At 42.4% G+C, this 19,558-nt stretch overlaps 1 protein-coding gene across 3 annotated transcripts; it reads right to left on the reverse strand.

Annotated features, from left to right (window-relative positions):
• Nucleotides 1-5,567: 5,567 nt before the first annotated feature.
• Nucleotides 5,568-19,304, reverse strand: TEX29 (testis expressed 29). Of its 3 annotated transcripts, none has more exons than XM_053384408.1 (5): nucleotides 18,229-19,304; nucleotides 16,022-16,132; nucleotides 12,898-12,967; nucleotides 10,796-10,909; nucleotides 5,568-5,673 (listed from the first exon to the last, which is right to left on the reverse strand). In XM_053384408.1, exons 1-4 carry the CDS (start codon nucleotides 18,413-18,415, stop codon nucleotides 10,813-10,815), a joined length of 465 nt encoding a protein of 154 aa, XP_053240383.1. In that variant the 5' UTR covers nucleotides 18,416-19,304; the 3' UTR covers nucleotides 5,568-5,673; nucleotides 10,796-10,812. The 3 variants fall into 3 exon arrangements, with proteins under 3 accessions (XP_053240383.1, XP_053240384.1, XP_053240386.1); XM_053384409.1 differs by having other exon boundaries at nucleotides 5,568-5,669; nucleotides 10,792-10,909; XM_053384411.1 differs by lacking the exon at nucleotides 5,568-5,673 and adding an exon at nucleotides 9,012-9,156 and having other exon boundaries at nucleotides 10,807-10,909.
• Between the last annotated feature and the right edge of the window lie 254 nt (nucleotides 19,305-19,558).

Here is a 19,558-nt window from a genome sequence, read left to right on the forward strand (position 1 = left end):
CTAGTGGGCTGGGAGAAGGGAACTACAGAGTCAAAAGCATGCGCCGATCAAAGCACATTTCCTGGTTATTGGGAACTGCTTACAAACTTTGAGGCCTAGGAAAATACAAGGTTTCTCATCAGGTATTCTGGGAAGGTCAGTTTATTCACAAATGTGGAATAGTGGAGAATGGAGTACTCAGAAAGTAGTAAACTTTGGCCATTGCTAGAACGGCAGTGATGGAACGGTTCCTTATTTAGAACCAAGCATGCCTACATTAAACACCTCAAAGGGCCCACAAGATCTGCGTTTTCTGCAGCTATCCCAGCTTTGTTATCATAGCCAGAGATTTCTTTTGCAAGCCAAGCCCTGTTCTGTGGAACCCAGAGATGAAAGAGAGAGATATCATTTAAATCTATCCTTGTTGATAACATTACAGAATAGGGAACTTGACATCTAATGCTGACATACTGAGACATTTCCCACCTTGGAAACAAGAAGTCAAAATGATACCTTTCTTTTTTTCCTCCTCCCACCTGTCAAGATGGATACTGGAAGCCTCTCAAAACAACTGCTTCACTTCGCTTTGTGGTAAGAACAGCCCCTTTGCCTTTGTCTTATTTTAAGTACAACCCTGGCATTCAACTGCATTTTGTTTTATAGTTGCTTGGTTGTTTAATAATACAGTGACATACCTCAAGTTTTCTTTCAGCCTTCAGTGAGTTATACCCAGTGCTTTTTTCCCAGAAAAAAGATACATTTCCTCCAGAAGACCCACCAGGGAGCCCAAAGAAATCCTCTTCTCCTCTCCAGCCAGAGGCTTGCTGAGGCTGCTGAGCTGAGGCAACGGGAGCCTTCCACACCTCAGCCAAGCAGCTTAACGAGCCCCCACTGCACCTGTCTGGCTCATGTGAGCTGGAACAGCTGGGGCCTTGCTCAGCTGAGGTGAGGCTTTCCCACGGGTCACCTGATAGCTGGGAGGCTGAAGAGCCTCAGCAAAGCCCTGCTGTGCCTCTGGCTCACGAGGAAACCCCCTCCAGAGCCCTTGGACGATGTCCCCTTTGGGCTCCAGGGTGGGTCTCCTCATGAGCCGGGAACATAGTGGGGCTTTGCTGAGGACTGGTCAGATCCAGCACACTCTTACTATGTTCTTAGGTTTCGTTCTCACTTAATTCTTCGTGCTCCGGTCGCTATGTAAAAGATGATCTTGATGCAACCGCTTGCTCTGCAAAAAGTAAATCTACAGGGTGACATCTAGTACAATGGTACCTCGGTTTACGAACTTAATCCGTTCCGGAAGTCTGTTCTTAAACCGAAACCATTCTTAAACCGAGGCACGCTTTCCCTAATGAGGCCTGCCCTTCCACCATTCGGATTCCATTCTTAGACCGAGGTAAAGTTCACAAACCGGGACACTACTTCCGGTTTTGCGGAATTCACAAACTGAATAGTTCGTAAACAGGGCTGTTCTTAAACCGAGGTATTAGTACACCCATTGAAAGCAATGGATGTGTTCCGACTATCTCCCTTTTCACACACGCACACAACATTTTTGTGGAACTGAGGCTATGCTAGTCTTCATGAACAAGAAATGCAAAGCAATGGCTTTATTAAGCCCACTTGTTTGTTTGCAACGTATTTTTATATAAAAATAAAAAATGGTGTTGCAGAAGAATTAAAGTTTTGCCTTTATACAAACAATATTCAAGGTGTGGCACCGTTTTTCATGCTAAGAAAAAGTGACTTCTCTTTTCCAAAAGAAAGAGAGAAAGTATGCAAGAGAGAATCAGAACTGGAAGCAGGTAAGAGGGGATTGAAAGCAACATAAATTAACTGGTGGCACCCTTTGCGTTCTCCTCAGTATAGTGCATTAAGCGCATTATGTATCAAAATATTAAGAAGGGCTTCTTCTTCTTTTTAAGTCCACTGTTATTGAACTTGAAACCTTTAATGGTGAGCAAAGCAGTGTTTTTCTTTAATATAATTTTACTATTGATTTCTTCATTCATTCAATCTGAATGATTCTGACAGTTTTTTGAAAAGATACATTACCTTGATGAAAGATGCAATATTTCGCATCCAAGGAAGCAAAGGCTGATAGCCTTGCTCCTGTGCCATGGAACTGAATACTAAACTGCAGCTTCGTAGCATCAGCAAATGGAGCAATGCATTAAGTTTGCATTCTTTCATTATGCACCATTGTAATGTATATATTAAAATGCAGGAGTTAACCAAGGTGGGACTATGTCTTCATCTTCTATTCATCTTGATCCTCTCTAGAATAGCAGAACACTATTTTCTTTGGCCATGATTTATGCAAGTTGGTTGGGGTCCCTGACGCACAGCACGGAAGGAAGCGGGGAGGGGAGCAAGATTGTCCCACCTAGGCACGACTATGCTGCTGATGGAGGAGCCCGTATGGTGACATCAGCACAGGTGGGGGCTGTGGGTTCCCCATGGCAGTCAATTCGGTGGGACCCCCAAGCAGACCAGAGAGAAGAGTGCTATTTAAATAGGCCCACCCCCAGTTTGCTCACTCAGTCTGTCAAAGAAGGTTGTTTTAGTTTTGTTTTAATTATTGAGAGGGAGGGAATTTTTTCCCCAATTTCTTCATGGCCCCACTGGATAAAAATTCAATGGGGAGGACCTATAAGGCAATACAGTGGTACCTCTGGTTGCAAACGGGATCTGTTCCGGAGCCCCGTTCGCAACCTGAAAGGAACGCAACCCGCATCTGTGCATGCGCAGGTCGTGATTTGCCGCTTCTGCGCATGCCTGTGACGTCATTTTGCGCGTCTGCACATACGTGAAACCCGGAAGTAACCTTTTCCGGTACTTCCAGATCGCCGCGGGACGCAACCTGAAAATGCACAGCCTGAAGCAAACGTAACATGAGGTATGACTGTATGGTAAAACAGCACTACCTGGTTTGTGCAGGTTGAGAAGCCTGGACTAAAATCAGATGCTGGAAATTAGTTCATATTCCAGTACTGTCTCACTCTGTACTATCACTGTGGTGTCACACCGGTTGATGCTGCAATGCTCTCGCCCTTTTCATGCGTTGAAAAAAATGCATGTGAGCAGAGTGTGTAAACAGTGTGGCGGTCCTGGCCCACTCATGGGGCAGGGTGAAGCAGCTGCCTAGAAGCAGCAGAGGCCCCTGAGGGGACACCCCCATAGATGCTCCACCAGTCACTCCATGGCTAATGCAAGAACCACTTCTCCTGCTGGTGATGACGATGGTGGAGCAGGCAGAACAGCCATGTGGGGTGCTACTTCCTGCTTCACCTCAAGTGGTGAGACTGGATGCACTGGCTGTGAAATGTGGACATACCTTCTCCAGCCCCAGTCTTCCTGTGTCAAACAGAAAGGTCAGAAGGTGTTTTCTTGTTTTTAAAGTACGCTCAGCATCAAGTACACAACAGTATCAAGTACACTTAGAAGGCTCTTCATGATGAGTGAACCCATCTTTAGGTACTAAGTAGGGTTCACAATTTCAGGGAATCTGACCACATCTTTAGCTATCAGACTTGATTCTATGATATGAGAGAGTGAGCTGGTGTCAGAAAATGGCAGCCAATCTGCTCAGCAGCTTAATGAAGTATGCTTCCTAGGAGGAGGAAGGCATCATACCAACTGTGTGACTGTCAGTGAAACAAGCAAGGATGTAGACACAGCACTGCTGGATCAGGGGAAAGTAGGAAAACTTAGGCAGAGTGTGTGCAACATCTTGTTTAACAAGGTGGGAAACAAAGGGCAAACATGGAAGGGCCATCTATCCCCTGCTCCTTCCTCCAGACAACCAATCAATGTGCCAACCAAAGTGAACTGCAGTTGCATGCTGGATTTTGCATTGCGAATGTATCCAGTTCTCTTTCGAACTTGTTCAACCAATGTTTATTCCAGGGAGACTATTCTAGAATGTTGTATCGCCAACCATTGGAAACGTTCTTTGGATTTCAACTCTAAATTCCATGTTGCAGTCACCAGAGCTTGTACACACAACATTCTTTGACCTAATTAGGTGGCTTTCCTATTATCCGTTGCTAATATATTTACTGAATAGCATCATATCTTCTCTTAGCCTCCTTGTTTCCAAGCTAAAAAGGACAAGCTCCCTTTAATCTCTTGTCACAAAATGAATTTGGATGAAATTATCTAAACCAGCTAATATTATTTAGTTCTTTTATCTTCTTCATTGTGCTCTCTCAGTCTCTCGTTCTCTGGCAGGCATCTAGACCAGCTTTAATTCTTTCCTATTGAACTTGGTTACTAACAATGGACAATACTATTCCAGATGTAACCTCACCAGTGTCTTGTACAAAGGTCCCAACATTCTCCTGTCCTTACTAAAAATGCATTGCCCAATTAATCCAACTATGTAATCTACCCTCTTTGTATAATCATCACATTATACTTTTTTTTTCCATGCAGGAGGATGTACTGGTGCCTACCCCCGGCTCAGCCTTCCACACACTCAGCAAACATTTGCACATGCAAGTTTACGGATGTAGGTTCCATGCAATGGGCAACACTGCCTTTTGCAGGGTTTCCAGATGCGCAGATAGCAGCTACAATATGCATAGGCCAAGAACAGAGACAGCAGGCACAACCCCCAGTTGGTCTGTTGACAATTCTGTGATCTCTTCAGTCTGTCCTGGATGCATTCGCTAAAATTCTTATATCGTTGTCCTTACAATAATGATCAGTTACTTGAGCTGTTGAATTCAGTTCTGTATTTCTCCACCTGGTGAAGTCACACAATTAGTGTTGACTCCAGATCTTGGGTGGGTCTGTGGTTGGACCCTAAGCAGAACACCTCCATTCCTCCTCGTTCTTTTGACCACACCCTCTTGCAACAATTTGTAAAGGTAAAGGTAAAGGGACCCCTGACCATTAGGTCCAGTCGTGACCGACTCTGGGGTTGTGGCGCTCATCTTGCTTTATTGGCCGAGGGAGCTGGCGTACAGCTTCCGGGTCATGGGGCCAGCATGACTAAGCCGCTTCTGGCGAACCAGAGCAGCACATGGAAATGCCGTTTACCTTCCCGCCGGAGTGGTACCTATTTATCTGCTTGCATTTTGACGTGCTTTCGAACTGCTAGGTTGGCAGGAGCAGGACCAAGCAACGGGAGCTCACCCCGTCACGGGGATTCAAACCGCCGACCTTCTGATTGGCAAGTCCTAGGCTCTGTGGTTTAACCCACAGCGCCATCCTCAACAATTTGTACCTCTGCTCAAAGGACAAGGCAAGTGGAGACCTTCTCTCTGCATTGCTCCTAAATTGAGAGAGTGCCATTGAACAGGGAGCAACAGTGAGGAAGAGGAAGGATATGTTGGGGGGATCAGCTGTGATACCCTCTGCTAGGTTGAAGGCTTGAGCCCTATGATGCCAACCTTTGATGCCCAGCCTGCATCTGGTTCACGCAGTGTTATTTTTAAATCCCCCAGTCATGTTAGCAATGCCTCCCAACTTTGTATTTATTTACACATGCCATACCCGCTCCACCTCCTGCTGTTCGATTGTCCAGATTTCTGCATAAACTTTCTTACAGAGATAATTACATGATTCTGTCTAGGCCAGCAAAGTATGAATTTCTGTGAAATTCTTATTCAAATGCTCTGGTTGAATGAAAGTGCATGGATCAATACAGTCATTCTGTGTTGAGCTTTCATCAAACCTTCTTAAAGCTACCTATTTGAAGGAAGAAAGAAAGAAAGAAAGAAAATACTACTTTTTCCATAAAATTTAATCTAAGTTCTGTCCACACAAAGGGGAAAAAACACCCTCAGCATTAAGGTAGAAATTAACCTAATCGAAATTATTGGATGAGAACAGCATGCCACAGGGTCTAATTCCTGTACAATTCATATTCTGATGATAGGTTTTACTGGACCAAGTGAATATATTTAAAATATTGAACATTAAGACCAAAATTCAGCCGAGTCGACGGCTGAGTAACCATTTTTTAAATGAAATTCATTATTGTTGCCCTGGCTAGTCTTAAACTACAGGACAAGGAAATAGAAGCTCCCCTATAGTCAAACTACACCAAACGTTAACCCTTTAATCATCTTTTAACTTGACCACTTCCACATTCTAGGATGACAGGAGGTGAGTGACTTGACTAATATAGTGAAAAACAGCAGGATTTAGCTAGATGTTGCAGCTGATCAGGAAGTTATGGGATGGTAGTGTAAAAGGCCTCTTCCACATAAATCTCCATGTATTAACATGGGATGGTATTTTTCAAATGAAAAGGAAAATGCAAATTGCAGGATGCTATCCATTTGAATAGATTCACCTCCCCTATTGTTACCCTGTTAAGCTCTGCTGGGACATGGAATAAGCAAACTGTACAAATATGAATACAGTAGGGTGCTTTCTTGGGGCTTGCAGAATTTGCAGATTACTACTGAGTGTGGTGAAGTCATTATTTTTCTCTTAGTCAGGATGTCTGGTTTTTCCTCTTTGAAAGCACAGTATTCAGGCCCAACTGAAGTGAACTGCAATTGCTGCGTGCTTTGCAAAATCTGGTGCAGAACAATTTACACTGGCCAGAGTTGCAGATGAATGCACGTATCAAAGCAATTTCAGAATGTTCATGTTCAAGATTTCCCCGGTCTCTATAAGCTTTGTAAATTGGTTTTCTCCCCTTCAGAGATGTTTGGCATGCTGGGTTTTGCAGGTCTGTCTTCCTGCCACACATTCTACACCTGGACGGTTCTATAATTGATAACATAATTATCAGCAGAGTCATATTACTTCACCTGGAACATTCTCAACCATTTATCACAATGTTGATCTTTATTTTAAACATAAAAAAATCGGGCGATCATTTATGTCTCCCGTGCTCTTTGTATTTATTCAAGAATATTTAACAGGAGACAAAAGGTGACTTATTCATTATTCATCCCGAACAAGGCAAGTATGGCAATTTGAAAAGCCTGACATTTGAGCTTTTTGCCAACACTAGCAAAATTATATCCTTCCCATTGTAAATCAATGAAGTAGAATCATTGTGCACAAAAGAATTAAATTGCCTTGTCACTTTAATAAGGCCACCTTATATACATCCTTCAGCCAGTGCCATTGAGCAAAGAAAGAGTGCTTCTTTTGCCTCAGCTGCCTTAGATCTCAGTAGGCTTTCCAATTAAACGAACATCCTCTTAGTCCTTTGCAGCACTCTGGGCAAAGAGGAGGAATGAAGTTAGGATGGCATTGGCACAAACCTTCTACCAATGGCACATACCTATCAATGTGAATTAACACTCACCCCTTTCCTCCCTAATTTTTTTTTGGGGGGGGGGCAAACTTTTAACTGGTCTACCCATTATCAAAATGCGAGAGAAGTACTCGAAAAAAAATCCATTGAAGATTTTGCCCTCTGGGATACAAATATTAGTATCCTGGACAGACCGTGTCAGTACCACCAAGACATCATGTCCAATCAAGCTGAATACAAATGGCATGAGAAAGAAGGGGAATAATTTTCTGTATTGCTAACCTACGACTCTGTTATTATAATCAGAACTGGGTCCGTCCCCGCTTTTGCTAGCCTAACCCCTTCAGCACTTCCCTCCCTAGAACGTTAACCTTTGGCGTTGCTATTTTAGTTCTCCGAGACAAACAGCGATTTGATGATTCAGAATCAATGGTCCTCCTCATCCATTGAATCCATTGCACACTGACATTCATGGAGCAAAAGTGTATACTTAAAGTACATTTCCCCCGTCCTTGAGAAAGAGGAGATGGGAGGGAGAGAATACTGCCATTAATTTCTCTCCTAGGGCAGTCTTTTAATAGAATCTTCATATTTCAAAACATGTTCAAACTGCTGCAACCTCAAATTTATGTGGGGCATCAATATTTGGCATTGTTTTGATATTGTTCTGAAATATAGATAATGGAATGGTTAAGAGGGGTGGGTGGGAAGGAGGGAGCAAAATAAGACCATGGCAAGGAGCCTTGAATAGTCTCAATGCCGCCAACATTTCAAGTTTTCGTCAGAAAATGTTAATGCCAAATGACCTTTTTTCTGAAGGGCGTTTTGAGGAGACCAGGCGAAAAGATCATTTCTGTAATATGGTTACCATAGTGATCAGCCCTTTTTAAAAGGCTGGGGGTGGGGTGGGAGAATGGATGTACATTTGCAATCAACTAGTGACTATAACAACAAATGGGCTTGATAAAGCAACACTTTGAATTTAATTCCAAGCAACAAGGATAGCGGGGAAGAAAAGAAGCTATTCAAGGAGGTGGACAAAAGGGACCTTTGGTAACATTTATGATGAACTGGGAAGCATTTTGCTTGAAAAGGATATACTTGAACATAATAGCAGCCAGGTTTCTCTTCCCAGCTATGATTTCACCATACGTACTGGAATAATGAAACGTGTGATGCAGTGATTCTCAAACTGTGGGGGTTGGGGCGACAGATCTACACCATACATTTAAAGGGCAGGACTTCCCCCAAGGAATCATGGGAACTGTAGTGTTTACCCTCACAGATATACAATTCCCAGGATCCTTCACAAACCACAGTTACCAGGATACTTTGGGGGAAGCCATGTACATTGAATGTGTTTTATATGTGCGGGGGAATCTACTGTAGTGTGTCAAGAAACACCAGTGTGCTAAGAGATGAGCAGATATATGAACATAGGGCCATTGCTCCATCCACCTCAGTACTGTCTACAGCAGCTTTTCTCACCCATGGGTTTCCAGATGTTTCTGGACTACCACTACCATAATCCCTGACTGCTGCCCCTGCAGTATGTTAAGTGGAAAAAACAAGTCCCCATTGATTCTAGAATAAAACATCATGTGTACACACCCTTTGGGAAAGATTTTGAACCAAGCTTTTTTTTTTTTTACAAAATTTTATTTTGTGTGTGCGCGCACCATGCGCACACCTCCCCTTCCAACACAACTCCATAACTGCCTCCTAGGATTTTTTTCTTTTTTTTCTTTTCTTTTTAATAGGCATGTTGCAGCTATTCTAAAGCAAGCACAGTAAGATTTTAAAAGGGCACAGTTGGTATTTGTTTAATAAGACCCTATTGTTTCAGGAGTCAGTGCTGGGCAGGCTCTTAGTAAGCAATGAAGTCATCACGGCCAAATTAAATCCAAGTTTGGTGTCCACTTCTGTCTTGCCATTCTACAATTCAGTGAGAGCTAAACAGAACAAAATGACTTGCTTTAGAATCAATCAAATCCAGAAAGAGAGAGAGCGAGCAATTCTTTTTCTGACATGCCCACTTCCAGTACTAACCCTTCCTGTCTCAATCAGTACTTTGAGTGCTATCTGCTGGAAAGATAATTGATTGATTGATTGATTGATTGATTGATAATCCACACGTTCATAAAAATATATCAAGGTAGTATACAGCATTTAAGAATAAAGTCAGCAATAAGCATCCATTAAAACATAATCAAAACAACAGTCAGTTTTGCTTCTCTCTGTTTCTTTTTTCCAATCTTCAATTCAGTTCTCTGCATTTTTTTAAAAAAAACAACCTCATGAAATGTCTTTAAAAATTTGGTGCAAATTTCTCCTAACACATTTTTGTCTGTGATTCTGACTAATGGACACATTTTTGCTAGCCATTTCTCCTAATATTAGGCATTTCTGAATGTTATGTTTACTAATATGTTCCTTTTTATTCATGCACAGTTTCTTCTAATGCATGCCTTAAAAAAAATTGGTTGGTTTGAGAACTGCATTGCAAAATTTGAAAAACAAAAGTGTGAATTTCAAAATATGGCTGCATTTCAGTTTTCTTACCGTTTCGAAAAGTGCAGATTTGATTCATTCAGTTTTAAATGTGAATGTGAATCAGATTTCGCCCCCATCCCTAACAGGGATGGAATCTGATCTGGGATCTTAAGTACACTTTTGCTTCTATGTACATATCTGAATACCATCTTGGACTGCCCTGATGATCACTACTGAATCAGATAATGAGAAAGCATTCAGTAAAACATGTTCTCCTTAGCAGAGAGCGCGTGTTGCAGTGGGGGATACAGGCCACCCCATTTGTTGCTGGGCGGATGTTTAGAGAGACCCAGGCAGGGACTGGTTAAATTGGGTCGCTGGGGAGATTTGCCTGTTGCCAATTTGGAGGAGGGGACAGAGGTTTTAAATGCTGGACGCCCAGCTTTGGGCGTCCTCTTGGCTGCTTGCACCGGATCATGAATTGGGGAGGTTGTTTGCTTGACCTTGCTATGCCTGTCATGGGGTCGTCTGCCATTGGGGCAGGGGCCTGGTAGGAATTTTGTCCATCTGGCTGATTGGCTGGTGCCATTTGGTTTTTGCCTACTGCGTAGCAAATCGTCACAACTTGTAAGGTTGGCGGTTAGGCATTGGTTAAAATTGGTTGGTGGAGGGGTAAGTGCCTACCCCTCCAATGGTGGTGCTGAAAGGGAATTCCGTTAAAGGAATCCAGGGGCTTGCGGCTTGCCATCCTTTTCGTCCTAATCCCTGGCATCGGACTTGGGCCGTGCAAGCCCCCAGGAGCATGCGGGTGAGAAGTGAGGGACTGATGCCCAGCTTCATTTCTCCCCAGAATTGTTTCCCTGACAGGCTTCCGCTGGAATCCGGAAGTCAGTTCTGTCCCAGGGGCAAGGACAGATAGTCGTAGCCAATGTCTAAGCAACCACTCACATGTGTGTATTTAAATAAAGTTGTGGCCAAAATCATGCCAAAAACCTTAAACAAAAATTGATGTGTGATGTGTGAGTTATTGGGGGGTGACTTGGGGACCTCGACACGCAATTGCTTCCACAGGGCAACACACACACAAAAACCACTTGCTTTTCATATACCTGGAGCTAATCTTCATCAGACTCTGCAGAACTGTCACTTTCATCTGATGAACTTTTCACTTCATCCTCTAAAGATGACTTTCTCTTTTTGCCTGCGCAACAACTGTTTTGAAATTTTGTTATTTGCTGTTAATAATAACCAGGGTGGATTTGATTTGAATAAAATTGATTTAAATCATGTCAGTAAGAATTGATTTAAATCATATTTTTACAGAAAGATTTATTCTTGCTGGTATAATCTATAATTTACAACCAGATGAAGGTTTCATTTTTGGAATAATAAATTTTCAGAGTAGATTTTACAGTTATATAAAAAATTACTGATTTGGTTAAGATGGACAGATAATTATGAAAGTATTGTGAGGTTTAATCAGTTAACTGTTTATATTTGGACAACTTTTCTGCTGTACTTTACTGGAAGGAGAAAAATAATCATTTCCTTAATAACAATTTAAACAATTTAACTAAAACAGTAACATTATAGCATATGTATCCGTATTTGTTAACTGATTTGGTTAAACAATAAAAAGAAAAATTTAGACTAAGTTTTAGGCACATATGAAAAACTTAAAAAACAAATACTGGTACTTATTTCCTGATGAATAGCCTTTGGATTATAATGTAACTTAATCCAATAGAAACTATCTTTAGAAAGATTTTTCCTCCAAAAGCATTTTATTTTAAAAATTAAATTTAAATTTTAAAAATCTGTTTTAAATTTAAAAAATCTGGTTTTTTAAATCATTTTTATCCACCATGATAACAATAATAATAGTACAAATTCCACACTGCACTGTTGGATTGAGGCGGACTTTATGTTAAACCAGTGGTTTTCAAACAGTTTCAGGAATTCCTGGATTTTCTCAAAAGCTCATTAGCAGCTCCTCAGCTTGAAGATCAGTAATACTAGAAGAGGCAGTTTTACAGTAGACCTGTGTGACCATACTGGGCATTGCGCAGCAGAGGGTGCCACAACAATGCTGTAGAACAGAGTGAATGAGGCGGAATGTGTGTGCCAAAATTTAGCATCGCCCAGGGCACCACCAAAATTTGAGAGCCCAAAGTCCGCCACTGATACAGGCCAAGTTTCCCCAAAGATTAAAATTTTAAAACTCATTCTCTATCACTGATCTCGCCCTGCAGTGTGCAGTCCCAAGATAATATTGGGTTCATGCGCTTTTATGTCAGGGGTGTTCCAATGTTTTGCCCTCCAGCGGTTTCGGACTACAATTCCCATCAGCCCTAGTCCACATGGCCTATGTGGGTGTGTTGGGATCTGTAGTTCACATCATTCAGAAGGCCACAGGTTACCCACATTTTGCCATCTGAGAAACCATTCCAGGGGAAACCTTACTTACAGGTGCTTCTTGATGGAATGGGACCCTGATCTTACCTGTAGTTAAGCTCTTAATACCCTCTTGATGAAAACACGCACATAAAACCAAAGAAAATTGCCTTGCTTGTCCCAGTGCAGCATGGTGATTAATTTAGGAATCTAAATTTAGAATTCTACTGGTATATCTTGGTGTGATGTATTCCCTCTATAGGGAAATTTTTTAATGTCTACCATTTTATTAGGTTTTCATGTATGTTGGAAGCTGCCAAGAGTGGCTGGGACAACCCAGTCAGATGGACAGGGTGCAAATAATAAAATTATTATTATTATTATTATTATTATTATTATTATTATTATTATTATTATTATTATTTCCCACTCTTCCACATAGACCACCAAACAAGAAAGCCCCCTCTTCCAGATGCAACCAGTTTAAGATATTACAAATGATCTAAACTTTCTTTCAAAGAAAATAAAAGCATTTTATAGGCTTTAGATGGAACTATCCCATTCATTTATTCAGTCAGTCAGTCCAAAACCTATAGCCCTCAGCCACACATCTCTCAATCTCCTCCTTTTTGTGGATCTCATACCTTCTTTCATGAATCAATATGAAGAAAAAAATAAAATCCTCCTCTCCTTTTCTAAACTATAACATTAACAACGTTTTCTTGGGGCTAAATCCTGGAATATTTTAAGTAACTGATGGGAGGCCAATATTTAGCTAATCAAGTTTGTATAAAGCGTCAACTTACCTATGCAGCACAAATATACAGAAGGCCACCATGACGATCACTATTAAGCAAATAAACGCTTTCATGTATTCTAAAAATAAAAATGCAACTTTCTTCAAATTTCTGACAGGGTGAAGTGTTAATTTTGAATTTATTTATCTTCTTTATAAAGGACAGCTTTGCTACAAGCATTCAATGGAGAGTTACGTGGTCACTACAAGCACAGCAGGTGCCTACCTTACCTTTGTGGTCTGTGCCACTGATTAAAACAGGCCTCTGAGAGTCATCCTGTTCTGCCTAATCCTATAGATAAACTTCCCTTCAAAGCGATTGAAACCATCTTCTGAACTGAAAAGGTACAGTTGACATCGTCAGACTTTTCCTGTGTGGCACAGTCTTCACTTTAAGAGGAGAGATGGTTCTCTCATTTATTTATTTTTTAAAGGGGCCACATTAACCAGGATATTCCCCCCCAAAAAAACATGCACACATACACAACTGTATATTTAGGCAACATTTCAGTTAAGGAGAGCTTCATACACAGCCTGTTCGGGTTTGCCTAAACGATGAAAGGACTGCAGTCATGAATGCTGAAGTCCATGGCCAGCCATTTATTCTGTATTTTAAGGAGTCAGCTCTCTGAAACGTTGAGGGGTCAAAATAGTTTAAAAAATTGCAGTTAAAAGACAAAGAACCACAACACCTGGACAACCACACTTGGCTATCTGGTCAGGTTTTCCTCACTATCATGAGATGCATTCTACTTCTATTTAATTTATAGTAATTATTTATAAATCTGAATTTGCACATATAGATCATAGCTGTCAACTTTTCTTGCGAGGAATCCTATTTGGAATAAGGGAATTTCCCTTTTAAAAAAGGAAAACATTGACAGCTATGATATAGATTGGCCTATGTAAATTTTATGCAGATCTGGGTCCTCTGTTTGATGATGTGGTCATCCAACCAGCAATGAGGGCCAGCTGAGTTGGGGAGCTGCTGTGGCCAAGGCCCATTTTAAGCAGCCAACAAATGAAGCAGGTGGCTCAGACCCTGCCAAGGCCCCGCCAAGTCAGAAGCAGCACTCGCCACCTCTGACCTAGTGCAGACCCACAACTAATGGAATCCCTGAATCCCATCAGACTCTCAGCAAGTTTATTCATCTGAGTTCAGATGGGCCCAGCCAGGTTGGAGGCAATCCACACTGCCTCTGAACTGGCTCTGTGCCTCAGAGTCCCATGTTGCAACTGTCCATAGGATTATTTGGTATTCTCCTAGGTATTTGTTTTCACTGCATTTTGTTCTATCCTATATTTCAGAAAGTTGGCTCCCAAGGAAGTTCATAATTGAATTCCAGTGCAAAGAGAACACTGAAAATGAAATGCAATTAAAAAAAATAAAAATGCAACGTCACCATTTCTGTGCAAAATCAAAGTTCCCTTTCCCAGTCTCCAGAAACTTTTCTGCCTACTCCATTATATAGCCCTAAAGCACTTAGGCATGAGATTGGCTGGCTACTGAGTTCTTTAACACAGGAGTGGAAATATTTGGATGATGAGGATTCCTTCCCCCCCCCCACTTCGTCTCTTTTTATAATTTTCCAAGTCCCTGTAAACCAGGGGTCCTCAAACTTTTTTTAAACAGGGGGCCAATTCACTGTCCCTCAGACACTGTTGGGGGCCGGACGGGAAGTTTTGGAGAGTGGGCTGGCACGCTTGCAGGAGCTGGGTGCCTCGGAAGCTGGGAGCCTGCAGGAGCTGGCCAAGAGCGGCACACACTGCCCGGTGCACCTCTTTCAAGGAGCATGGAGACAGAGACAAGGACAAGCTGGTGCCTCACCTGCATCTGCCACCCCGTGCAGACGTTTCCACCCCTTCATCCTCCTGAGGTGAAAGCCACCACCTGGGCCACTTCACCACTGGCCTCATCGTCCTCCGTCATGTTGAGTGCCATTGAAGCGCAGCAGCAGCCCCGCCGAGCCCTAGCCCGGGCCAGCTGTCCTCCTCTAGGAACGCCGCTGCCGCCCACCTCATGGGGACACAGAGCGGCAGCAGCCACAGGAGCACCAGGGCGGCAGCGGCGGTGGAAGAGACTGAGCGGTGGTGGCTCTGCCAATCAAACACCGAGCCTGGTTTACCTCAGCGCGGGGACGTCTCTGCGAATCAAACGCTGTGCCTGGTGCAGTGCGGCATTTGATTGGCAGAGACGTCCCCATGCCATGCTGAGGTAAACCAGGCTCGGTGTTTGATTAGCAGAGTCACCGGTCTCTTCCTCCCGTCGCCATCGCCGGGAGTCTTGGCTTCGCGGTGGGTTCTTAAATGGCCGGGCAGGCCGGATTTAGAACCCTGGCGGGCCTCATCCGGCCCATGGACCGCAGTTTGCTGACCCCTGCTGTAAACCTTGAAAACACTACAAGTCTCCTGTTAAAGACTGGAAGGAACAACTGGGACATTTTGTCTTTCCTCCAGTAGCAAACTTCATGGTGCCATGTCTGTCAGTTTGGTTGTGATACAAAACCATCCACAGTACAGTCAAGCTGGTGGATGCAATACTACTATCCATACATATACATATACATAGTATATTCATTACTAAATGAAAGAAAAGAGCTCTCCTGCCAGAGAGAGAGAAACTAGGACTGAGCATGCTCATTAGCCTTCAGGAGCCATGGGGTGTTGATAGTGTCCATTGGAGAGGGGGAAGGAAAAACGGGGTGGGGCGATAGGAGTTGCCTTGCTTAAGCAATGGGATCTTATAGGAGTCTTGAAATAAGGACTTGGGTGTAGGAGAAGTACACACCATGAGTTTTAAGAAAAGCTCTTCTCCTTGTGCTAAATACAATGAGGCTTTAAGAGGGAAGAAAGGGGAAATGAAAAGTTTCTTCTTTCCTACTCTCCAGAACCCTCCTGTCAAACATTTGTGATCATGCTGTATCACATCTCCTTGTTTTGTGCAGTAATTGCCAAGTTAATTTGTGGCTGTCCCAGGAAATCTGCTTTCTAGAAGCAGCCACAGAGGGATAATAATAATAATAATAATAATAATAATAATAATAATAATAATGCTCTTACTTGAAGAAAGGGGAATTTGCTCTAAAGGTTGGCAACTGGGCTTGAGTTTGGGCTACAAAATTATAGTTACTTACGTGGTACAGCTTTCTTATAGCACGTTTGTTTGTGGAAACAGCACCCCAACTCTGAACACTCAATTCTTGATACATTTTCACGGCATATTTCATAAAAGGGGAATTCACATACTTCAAAAAAGAGAAACACCCAAAGGCCCAAAGTGAATTGCAAGCATGATTTTTAAATAGATCTATTCAAATAAGAGTTTTGCACTGCTGTTCTGTTTGTTTTAAATAGATTACGAGCTGCATTCAATAGCCTTAATCCTAAAACCTTATATCCAAAGACTTTTTGCACATATGTGGATCTGTCATGCTCCCATATGACTGATTTGGGACAGGGAAACCAAACTTCTCACAAAATTTCTGTGTCAAGTGGAATGCAAACAGCAGACAGATATTGTAAGACACTTCTGCACACAGATTTCCATGCTGAAGTTAACGCAGCAGGTCAAAGTAAATGGGAAATGAGTCACTTGAGCTGAGGGACAGGATGAAGCCCCAAAAGACTAGATTCCAGCCATACCCCTTCCTCTCAATAGTTCTTCAAGTCGGAAGTTTCTTTTTCTGTACTCCTGCATCTCCTGACCCATGTTTCCCACTGACACTTCCTTCGTGGTTCTACTTACTGACCTTTGCCAAGTAGACAATGGAGACTGTAACTCAGCAGTCTCTCAACAGATATGGATACCATGAACCACAGTGTCCTTCTGGACTGGCTGTTCAGGATAGAAACTCTGGCACACTTTCATTGCTACCTAGTATGCCCCACAGAAGGCAGTGCTTGTGGGACCATTACTCTGCCAGCATCCTGTGCATATTTGCAGGACCATATTTTGGAACACAGGAAGCTGAGCTTTAGACAGGCAGCCAGATCACTGACCCACCAAGCTCAGTTTTGTTGACAATGAGTGGTAGCTGCTCTCTGGGGTCTTGGGCAAGGGTCATTCCCTGTCCTACCTGAACATGCCAGGAATTGGACCAAAGATCTTTTGCATGAGAAGCAAATGCTCAACCACTGAGCTATTGTGGCTCTTCCCCATCCCCTCTAGGTGAGAGACCTTCACATATTTGACGATGGCTACCATATTGCCTCTTTTCCAGGATAAAGATACTCCTTCAAACATTCCTCATCAGACTTGGTTTCCTAGCCCCTTTAGGGCTGGGGAATATCTGGTTTTCAACGTTATGAAATTTCAGCAGCTAAATACCGCGATATGATATATTATGTCTGACTCTGGTATGTATCACGGCTGCTTCTTCCTCCCTGCCTAACCCTACAAAGCCCCCATAACACTCCAGCACACAAGAGCTAGAGGAGCATCGGGACTTTGTTCAATTGCTCAGCTGTGGGACAGGAGGTTTCCTTAAAGGTGCAAGCAAGCAGGCAGATGGAGTCCATCTGCAGGCAATTTGAGCTGGTGTGTTTTAGCACCAGCTCAAATTGTCTGAAACTGGTATCGTGATCTGAATGCCATACCAGTTTCAGACGATTTATCAATTTATCTATGCACATATATATATATATATATATATATATGTAATTTTTTATTTAAAAAAATATGTTCAAAGATGCCAGTTTCAACAGCCCCTTTGCTCTTGTATGTGTCCACTTGCATGCACTCTTCCCATTTTTAACAGATTTATATGTGGTTGCCACCAGAGGGAGCTCCCCAGCAGATAATATAACACCTGCACAACTTTTGCCAGAAGTCTTATGGTGGTGGCCTCAATTGGAAAGAACGATTGAAAACTTTTCCTGAAATAATTGAATCATCATTGTTTCAGCCAGGGACAGCACAGCCAACAGCAAAATTAGTCCACAAATGTTGTAAAATATGCTTGTTTTTAGCACAATGCCCTCCACCTCCCATTTGCTTGATCTGCTTGAAAACATAGATTTTACTTATTCCATTAAGGACTTCCAGCAGCGAGGCATAGCTGAATAGCTTTCAAACACAAAGCTAGGGAAGCAGCTTGTGTTAGTGTAGTAAAGATTGTTTTATTATGAGCAACAGGTTAAATACAACTCTGTACTATTAAAACACACAGAAAAACCAAGGTTTCCAGAACACTTCCTGTGTAACTTAAATTTGTTCTGTATCCCAACAGTGAACATGAATATACTGCAAAGTTAACTTGACCGCCTCTTGCAAAATGTCATTTTATTATAGGGTACTTTAATCAGTTCATGGCAGCAAAGCAATAGTTTGCTAACTTCTTACCTGCAAACCCGTAACGGAGGAAATTGGTATTTCGTTTTTCCAGCCGATGAGGCAAGGGTGGAGAGTGTATTGCCCTGTTCAACTTCAGAGGCGACTGAACACACAAGCCAGGAGGAGACCACAATGTTAGGCAATACATTAAGAAAATAAGCCTTGGATTCTGCCCAAGTTCTTCCAGGTCTTTCATTAATGGGCTTAATTACACTGATCCGTAAAAAAATATTTAATGCAGTCATGTAAACAAAAAAAACCCCGGTTACATTCTTGTGGATTTGCCAACAGCTTTGATTCGTAAGTTCTTTCAGGAAAAAAATACTCAAGATATTGGTTAAGTGCTACTATTTCCATACATTTAGCAGGTGGCTGATCTAGCTAGTGTGGAAACCTGCCTTGACCCCTCTCTGATTCTTTCTCTCCACCAAGTCTGCCAAATGATCTCCCCGCTGTCATGGGGAACAACTAAAGGATGCTGCAAGTTGTGACATCACAGTTGACTGTGTGTTGTCATTAAACTGGTTGCCTAGGGTACTGAAAGTTGAGAGGATACGGGTATGGAAGTAAAAAATGCAACACAAAGCCTGAGCAAAGAAAGGAGGAGATGAGGTTTGTAGCTCTCTCCGGACTCCTGCAAAACTGCCCATGGCTTGGAGAAGTTCTCTTGCTTCTAGCTGAGGAGGCTGTACCATATTGTCCATACAGGGTGTACTGCTAAGTTAACAGGAATTGAGCAGACTCTGAAGCCTAAGGCTAAAAGTGCCAGGTGGAGGGAAGCACATTCAGTGCTGGTACTGGTGAAGATTACAGACGCTAGAAATTGATGAGCTAGCTCCCTTTATATGAATGTAGAAATCTGTCTCGACTTGGGGTTGGGGATCTAGCCACCCAAAAAATGATTATGTACCAGTTCCTTTTGTGGCTGAAAAGCCGGGAAATTCCAGACGTGCAGAGGGTTGCAATGAGAGAACAGGGCTATTCATTAATGTTTTCCCCATTCCCTAGATTGCGGAATAATCTCCCGAAGAAAACTCAGCTTTCCGATGCCAGGCAAATACATATTTGTTCTCAAAAACTGATACCATTTTGATGCTCCCCTTTTAATGGGGGGGAGACGTACATGGTTTTTGTGTGTATGTCCGTTTATTTTTATTTGGGGGGCATTTTTATATTTCAATTCCTTGCAAGTTACTTTTCCTTGCAAACAGATATGGGGGGGGGAATCATAAATAAAAATAATGCACCATATCTCAAAAGTGTCAAAAGGTAAGCCTGGCAAAACCTGTTGAAAGTTTCAGTTGTAAGCTCCTCAAGGCAAGGGACTGTCCTTTAAGCT

Source organism: Podarcis raffonei, chromosome 4 (genome assembly GCF_027172205.1).
Source record: "Podarcis raffonei isolate rPodRaf1 chromosome 4, rPodRaf1.pri, whole genome shotgun sequence".
Taxonomy (NCBI): Eukaryota; Metazoa; Chordata; class Lepidosauria; order Squamata; family Lacertidae; genus Podarcis; species Podarcis raffonei.